The following is an 8,799-nucleotide window of genomic DNA, read 5'->3' as shown; positions in this document are numbered from 1 at the left end:
GCCGGGGCCTCGCGAGGGGCGGAGTGCGTCCCCGCCCGGACCTGGCGGCAAGGCCGCCCAACGCGTCCCCGGGGTCTCCTGATCTCCCGCAGCCCGCGCCACGCAAGCTCATTGTTGGGGCGCAGCTCCAGGCTGGTCGACTTGTTTGTTGTTTAAAGCAGTCTTAGAGCGCGCGCTCCACAGCATCTAAAGGAGGTTGTGGGGGGCAGCCAGAATTTCCTTTCAGGGAGCGCATGAGGGGCATTCTCAAAGGAAAACAAGACCAAGTAAGTAGTGACCAACCCTCCTCAGATTACTCTCCACTGGCTCCTCCCTTGCTCCCCCCACCTCCAGATTTGCATTAAAAAGGCCAAGAAAACTCTGGCTGGGCCCCAGCAGCGGCTCACACGGCTCCCCCGGGTCAGAACCCCCCGGAGCTGCGCACGGGCTTGCAGCTCGGAGCCGAGCGGAGAGCTCGCTGGCCGCGCGTCCTGCCCGCGCCCGGCCTCTGGGCGCTCCCGCTGCCCCCGCTCACCGCCCGGGCCCCCGAGCCGCGCCGACGACCGAGTCAGAGCGGGCCCGGGCCGAGCTCCGGCCGCGGCCGCCTCGCGCTTCCCCGGCTCCGCTCCTCCCGCCCCCCGGGGGCCGCGCGCCCACGATGCCGCAGGGCCCCGGCTCGCTGCTGCTGCTGGTCCTCGCCTCGCACTGCTGCCTGGGCTCGGCGCGCGGGCTGTTCTTCGGCCAGCCCGACTTCTCCTACAAGCGCAGCAACTGCAAGCCCATCCCCGCCAACCTGCAGCTGTGCCACGGCATCGAGTACCAAAACATGCGGCTGCCCAACCTGCTGGGCCACGAGACCATGAAGGAGGTGCTGGAGCAGGCGGGCGCCTGGATCCCCCTGGTCATGAAGCAGTGCCACCCGGACACCAAGAAGTTCCTGTGCTCGCTCTTTGCCCCGGTGTGCCTCGATGACCTGGACGAAATCATACAGCCGTGCCACTCGCTCTGCGTGCAGGTGAAGGACCGCTGCGCTCCGGTCATGTCCGCCTTCGGCTTCCCCTGGCCCGACATGCTGGAGTGTGACCGTTTCCCCCAGGACAACGACCTCTGCATCCCCCTGGCTAGCAGCGACCACCTCCTGCCGGCCACTGAAGAAGGTAAACCTTCCTCTTTATTCCCTCCCTCCGAGCTCTGCTGAGACTTTCGGGGCGGGGGGGTTTGGGAATCCCGAGTTCCCCGCCCCGCATCCCTGTGCGTTCCCGCCTGGGGTGCCAGTCCTGGCGGGGCTGGCGCTCTCCTTGCCCTGGTGTGTCACCGTGACAAGTTTGAGATTACGCCCCCCCCCCCAAGCCTCTCATTCCCTTCCCGAGTTATGCCAGTTATACCTTTCTTAGGGACAGTTAAAAAAAGAAAAGAAAATGAATAACTGAAAGGTATCTTTTCCTTATAGAAATACAATTATTTTTGCTGGGGGGAGGGGGGCGGCTAAATTGTGAGCCGTCCGGGGTGGAGGAATCGGTGCATCTGGGCGGAGGCTTCTTGCTCAGCCTCATGGCTGGGCAGGGTTCTCGGCACAGGAACATTCGTGTACAGATAGAACTGCCAAAATCCACAAAACAGTCTTTTAGGGTACTTGCTCTTGATTTGGGAAATAAAAGCAGGACTGGCTCCCAGTGTGTTGAAAATTGAGCATTGGTTGTAACTGCTCAGGTGTCTAAGAATGAGGGTATAAAGGGAATCTCCAGGAATCGTTTTCTATCACAAGTCAGCTTTTATCTTGGGAGTGGTTTTAATTAACTGGAGAAAACCATGCAAAAAAGAGTTTCCCAAGTTTTTAGAAAACAGAGGGGGAGTTCCTGTGAAAAAACCATCAAAGCAATGAAAACCTCATGGGCTCTTGATATTCTTCCTGAAAGCAAAACATACACAATGTGTCTGAGCTGATTTAGGTCCCCCCTGGGATGGAAAGGGGGCTTCCTAATCCCTTTCAGGGCTCCAGCAGCATCTCCCTTTCAATCTCTAATTGTTTTCCTACAGCCATCATTAGTTAAAGAAAATGCAAAGTTGCTCAGCAATCTTTCCTGGCAGGCACCATGAGTGTGCAATCATCTTATTGGTTAGGTTTCTAATTTATTGCAAATGTTTGGCATATTTCAAACATTTGTCCAACATACACCACAGACCAAGCAATACAGGTTAGTAACGTTTTATATACATTCCTAGAGCTCCTAATTGGAAATGTTTCATTTTGTTTGAGTGAGGGGAGTTAAGGGCAGTTTTATGTGTGTTGCTTTTGTTTTTATTTCTTCCCACTATCAGCACCAACATTGTACATTACCTTTCTCCCAAAAGCCACTTTCTCCCTTCAAAATAAAAGTTTATGGTTTTCAAAATATGCTCTGCCATTTTTCTAATTTGATAAATAACTCTTCTGTCATGAATCACATAAAGTTTTTTTCTGTGAAAATTCCATTTCGTATTAATGAAATTTAATATGATTTAATGAAAATCAATCAAATTTCACCTAAATTTTAAAGACAGAACATTTATAAATGGGAGAAAGGGAATATGCTTTCTTTTTTCCTTTCCCCGGAAATCAGACTGTTTTCAGAAGAGCCTTCAGTAAGCTCTCTGGTCATTGTGCTAGTGCACATTCCTAGGTGGGTCAGACCCCAGAGACAGTTGGCTTCAGGAAAAGCTTTGGTTTTTTTGTTTGGTTGGCTGTTTTTTGTTTTATGTGTTTGTTTTCGAGAATTTGAAACAAACACAGAGGGGCAAGAAGATCCTCTCCCAAGGGACAAAGATAAAAACTAAATAAATTTTGCTTAACTCAAGCACAAACTTGACAGAAAGCTCAAGGTGATACAGAACCGGTTAGAGCAGGCTATTGTGCTTACCAAAATGTTTCCAAGGTGGGAAAGAGCCCCTAGGTGACCTTTACACCACTAGCCACCTTTGCCTGTGCAGACTTGAAAATATCTTGAAATGCCTCTCCCAAGACACAGCTCTGCTAAGGAGCCCAGCAGAGACCTGGTTGCGCTGGTGTCCTACAGCTGAGAAGGACAATCTTTTGGCCATAGTTTGTGGTTACGTTTACAGAAATCTCTCAAGAGTCTTCTGGTGCTTTCTCTTCAGTGAGGATTTGGAAACAACTTTTTCAGAGACTTTGTCCCAGAAATGGGGAGTAAGAACTAAAAAGCCTGCACAATCAGCCCCCAAAGCCCTTTTTCTTTGGGACTCACCATTTATTAAACAGAGCGTACAGGCATTTTTGTCCATCACAAAAATAGGAAGCACAGGAAGACTTCCTTAGGAAGAACTGGTCCTTCTTTTATAAAAGAGACAGAAGCTGGGGTCTTCCAGGACAGTCGCTACTCTTGCCTGGTAAGCCCCTTTGAGCTGTTTACAAACGCCACCTGCTGTTCCCTTTTAAGCAAACTTACTAATGTTTCACCTTCCTAGCTCCAAAGGTCTGTGAAGCCTGCAAAAATAAAAACGAGGATGACAACGACATAATGGAAACTCTTTGTAAAAATGATTTTGGTAAGTAACACACCACCACCAACAAAAGCTTTCACATTCAAAAGTCTTATTGACCAGTAAAGCTTAAAGGTGCAAATTATGAAGATGTTACTAGATATAACTTGAGTAAAATACCATCACCTTTCACCTTTCCTTAAAATCATCTAACTTGCTCTATCCTGGTCTCCTCCCTGTGTAACTATCTTATATTGAGTTGTATCTTTTCAGATGAGATTCATTGTTCTATTAAGCAATAATCAAATAATGAGAATTATTCAAACTATTAATTTTCAATGGCATATTTTTCATTTCACTTTGGCTTTTTCTTGCCAACAAGCCTAACCCTGGGCCATGTTCTCTTTCTGACACTTGACATGCACCAGGGATGGAAACATGTAAATATTAGCTCCAGCAAAATACATCAAAAGCATTCACTGGCCACAAATAAAAATTTAGTCCAGAGCCAAACTGAAATATTCTTACTTTGTTCATAACCATTAGCAACTATATCCAAGATACTGGTTGATAATGAGGGGAGGGATTCCTTACATTTAAAAAGAAGAAATAAAGCTTAGGAATTTACTTGGCAAGATAGATGAAAAATCCATGATGACATGGTGCTTGGAGACAATAAATAATGTGTGATATGTCACCCACGTTCCATAGAGTGTAAGTCACTACCCTTAAGAAAATATAAGAGGAAAGAGGGTTGGAGACTGTCCACACAGGACTCTATCAGCACCTTATCTGCTGCCCTCAGGCCTCCAAAATGAGGGAGGAGCCCAGCTAGACACAAGATAATGACAAATTCAAAGTTGGGACTGGCCAAGAACTTCACTTGGACTCCTGAGGCATTCTGGCCTTCATCCTATTCTAAAAGCAGGCACCTTTTTATGTGTTTTAGTTGGTACCCCTTAGAAGCATTCATTCAAGCAGAAGGCTAAACTTACTGGTAAAAAGATACGATCCCTGCTCTATCAAACAGTAGTGGCTCTAACAGATCTATATTACTAATTAACAAAGTACTTGAGTCTGAGAGAAATCACTCCAGCTGCCTCTATTGAGGAATGCCCTCCCAGAAATCTCAAGCCTGGTCGGGTCCCTGAAACTCAGAAAAATCTTAACACTTGTCCTGACAACCCCAGGCCTCTTCCAGGAAGTATCCTGGGTTTACTCTTTGCTGGTCCCAAAACAACTAGAGCCACAGCTTCAGGAGAAGTGTCCCATGCCAGGGAAGGGACAAAGAAAGGAGGCAACTCTTCCCAACCAGTCCTTCCCCTTAGCCAGAGCCACAAGTGGGATGATAGGGTTTCATATGTCTATATTCAAATATATACAGTTCTCAAGGTCTAGCATGTGGGCAGCAGCAATCCCAAATCTCCTGGGCCTTACTAAACAGTTGCTAGCTTCACGCTATCAGATATGATTAAGGGCAAGAGAGATAATATAATTTTAATAAAATTTATATTAAAAGTTACATAATCTTCTGACAGCTTATGTCCTTTGCACTAGGTTTAATCCAGATCTCTCTCCAGGCTTCTATGAAAATGTTGGTTATACTATGGGGTTCCAAAAGCGTTGATTTAGGAGACATGCACATATGCACACACAGAAGACCTTCCTAAGGATACTCAGTCAAGACTGGGCCAAAAAAATGGGTGTGTATGTGTACTAGTGTTCTCTTTCCTTAGAGGAGAAAGCCTTTCAAAACAACATAGAAGTCATTACATTTAAAGTATCACACGTGTAGATACCTCACAAGCTTTGTTTTCTATTTCCCTTTTTGTCCCGAAAGGGCTAATGAACCTGGAAGTACATCACACACCCCTGGTTGAGAAGCAGTATTCCATATTGCCTCTGTCCTTTGGGGAAGTAATAGAAGGGTAGAAGGAACAAGGGTAGAAATCTGATTTATTTAACATCACACTCTTTCCCCATTGCACATCTGAAGTGCAAGGGAAATGTGGAACACCTCCTTATTTCAGTAGTAAAAGTACTGGTGAAGAAAGAAAGGCCCAAGCCACCTGCTTATATGTCCAACCTATTGTTGGATCAGATGGTGTCATCACCTCTGACTATCACATCCTGCATCCCCATTCCCATCTTCCAGGGCAGAAAACTTATTCTGGGACTTTGATTCCCTGTATTTGGTCCCAGCTGAAAATCCAGGGAGGAAGTGCCTGATTGTTTCCCCACAGTAATCTTTTGCAAAGCTGGTTATTTTAAAGCTAGAGAAATATGAGTAATAAATGTTCCTTCTGGGTAAAAGCGATGATTTTTTTTTTCATGTTTGGAGCTCAAGAATGTTTAATTTGACCAGTTGAAATCTCACACATGCTCTGTCTGTACTATAGATGAGGCTCCCAGGCCACATATAATCACTTCTTTCACCATATATCGTCCCCACCCCCACACCTTACATAGAGGCCACAGGAACATGTGATTTATTCCATGACTTAAGTCTCATAAACCCTGAGAACTCAGTAGTATGATTCAGATGTGTATCAGACAAAAACATGATTAGCTAAATCACAGCATCCTTGATTTACCTGGCTGAGCTTTGGTCATTTCCCAGTTGACTAGAAAATTCATTCTTAGTCAAATTCCTTTTCTCAGATAGAAAGAAACCACCAAAGCTGTTATACTCACACACAAAATTCTTCCTCTACTACTAATTTAAACAATGACTTAAACTCCATCAAAGTCAGGAAGTTAGACTTGTACGTATCTATACGGAACAGCTGCCAATGGCACCAAGGGTCTTAGGACACATGATAGTTGGGCGAGCTTATGCTCCAACCAGGACAAGAAATTGGAAGTTGCCTTGTGAGACCACATTGGTGTTATAGGAGGTTTGGGAACCGGCATTCTGAGAACTAGACTCAGCCAGGACACTACTTAACTGGGTGACCTTGTGTAAGTCACTACATTTCTCTGGATTTCAGATTCTTCATGTGCCAACAAGAGATTTTTAACTGGATGGTTTCTTCCAACCTTAAAATGCTATCCTTTCTCTGCTTTCATGGATTCTTGAAATGTAATTCCAACATATATGTTTGCAGGGTTTTCTTCCCCAAAGCATGCTGTTTATGACTATAAAATGTGTCTTTTATGTAAACCACTTACTTTTGGTCTTAGCATTCTAATGAGTCTAATATCCATTTTGGAAACAGTACATATATGATCTGTAAACGCCCTGGCCTTGGACAGACAAATGATAGCATATGAGGATGAGGTCTTCAGAAAAACACTTTTACAGCTAAACATGTGCTCTTAAAAAGAGTCTTGGATATTTTTCTCCTAGTTACTTTACCAAATCAAATGCAGCTGTAAGATCAACTCTCCTTCCCTGTAGTCTGTTCTTTAGAAAACAATGATTGTGTGATATAATTTCCTTACAGGTTTGTCCAAAAACCTATCCGACGTAATTAATTGAGTTTAAAGTTTACAGCCACAGGAGATCACGTTTCACCTAAGAGTCAGGCATTTCTTTTCCTGCTGACGCTCCCAATAGGGGAAGTCCTTTGTTGAGGAGAGCAGAGAACAAACCACATGCAACCTACACACAAACACTAGGGCGGGCAAGGAAAGTTAATTGAGTCCCACAAAGGGAGTTTTGAAAGGATGGCCGATTTGAAACAAAGTGCAAGGCAGACCCTTTGAGGCTTTAGAAACGAAGCACCTGCTGCCCCAAGCTCCCAACCCCCTTCGCACAGCCCCTGACAGTCGCTCAGCTCTAGAAGCTCGTCTTCCATCCCCCAAGCCTGGTCACAGGAATATGCAGTAGAATGGGATGAGGGGAGTTCCCAATCTATCCTATATTCCCTCATTATAACTAGAGTGATTCCATCCCCTCTTGGTAGCACTGAAAATAAAAGTGAAGGAGATAACCTACATCAACAGAGATACGAAAATCATTCTGGAGACCAAGAGCAAGACCATTTACAAGCTGAACGGGGTGTCTGAAAGGGACCTGAAGAAGTCGGTGCTGTGGCTCAAAGACAGCTTGCAGTGCACCTGCGAGGAGATGAATGACATCAATGCGCCCTACCTTGTCATGGGACAGAAACTGGGTGGGGAGCTGGTGATCACCTCTGTGAAGCGATGGCAGAAGGGGCAGAGAGAGTTCAAGCGCATCTCCCGCAGCATCCGCAAGCTGCAGTGCTAGTTCTGGCGCTCAGGTTGCTCCTGACAGGCCAGCCCCAGGGCTCGGCTGACCACATTTGCCCCGAGGCCTCAGCTCTCGTGTCCCAAGCACAGTCCCTGCAGCTCTGGCCCCAGCCTGGAGCAGCGTCCCCTGCCTTTTGCACATTTGCACCCCCAGCATTTCCTGAGTTATAAGGCCCTAGGAGGCCTCAGGAATGGATACCGGTTTTCACATAAAGGAAAAACCCACCCGAGTCTTGTAGAAATATTCAAAGTAATAAGAATTATGCATATTTTTATGAAGTTTTAAAATAGCTCACTTTAAAGCTAGTTTTGAATAGGTACAATTGTGACTTGGGTCTGATTTTTTTTTGTTTTTTTCCTGTTTGTTTTGGGTCACCTGGTCTTCACTTTCTGCTGAGGTTGCCAATAGCTTCATTTTTGTATGTGGCCCAGACTGCTGTGGGTCACAAGCCAGGTTGAGATAAAGCTGGCTGTTATCTCAACATTTCTTGGTTCCAGCCTGAGGCTCAGCGCCTTAGTGTTATAACAGTTCACTTGTCATTTACACCCTCACTGGGAACTTAACTGCAGCGTATAGCATTTCCAGTAGAGTACTTCCATTTAAAAAACACATTAACCATCATAGCGATTTCTTCGAGTAAAGGGCACAACAGACAAATTTTGTAATTGACCTGAGTACTTTAAGCATTGTTTAAAACATTTTTTCTTATTTTTGCAAATTAAACCATTGTAGCTTACCTGTAATATACATAGTAGTTGACCTGAAAAAGTTGTAAAAATATTGCTTTAACCAACATTGTAAATATTTCAGATAAACATTATATTCTTGTATATAAACTTTACATCCTGTTCTACCTACTTGTCTTCTGTCTTTTTAGTAGAAGCAGTTGGGAAGGGCACTGTATAAGAGTGGTCATCTCCTTTCTCCTGAGGTCCAGCTTTCCCACAGTTTGAAGTGTCTGTCTTTTAAGCAACTCTGAAAGTGTCTCCCTGTGACAGCACCTGGCTCCTGCCTCTGCCTCGCATCGCATCTCATTTGTACAGATTTTTACACTGTGGACGCTGCAGGGAGGCGGAGATTTGTAACCTCTGCAAAGAACTTTCCCGCTCTTGCCCCATCTCAGCAGT

The 8,799-nt window shown here is 45.3% G+C and overlaps 1 protein-coding gene across 1 annotated transcript; it reads left to right on the top strand.

Annotated features, from left to right (window-relative positions):
• The first annotated feature begins 622 nt into the window (after positions 1-622).
• Positions 623-8,525, top strand: SFRP2 (secreted frizzled related protein 2). Its single transcript, XM_016197765.2, has 3 exons — positions 623-1,136; positions 3,442-3,522; positions 7,365-8,525. Exons 1-3 carry the CDS (start codon positions 638-640, stop codon positions 7,667-7,669), a joined length of 885 nt encoding a protein of 294 aa, XP_016053251.2. The 5' UTR covers positions 623-637; the 3' UTR covers positions 7,670-8,525.
• The last annotated feature ends 274 nt before the right edge of the window (positions 8,526-8,799 follow it).

This window comes from Miniopterus natalensis, chromosome 4, assembly GCF_054644295.1.
Source record: "Miniopterus natalensis isolate mMinNat1 chromosome 4, mMinNat1.hap1, whole genome shotgun sequence".
Taxonomy (NCBI): domain Eukaryota; kingdom Metazoa; phylum Chordata; class Mammalia; order Chiroptera; family Miniopteridae; genus Miniopterus; species Miniopterus natalensis.
The sequence above is the reverse complement of the archived record's forward strand: the minus strand, read 5'-3'. Positions and strand labels throughout refer to the sequence as shown.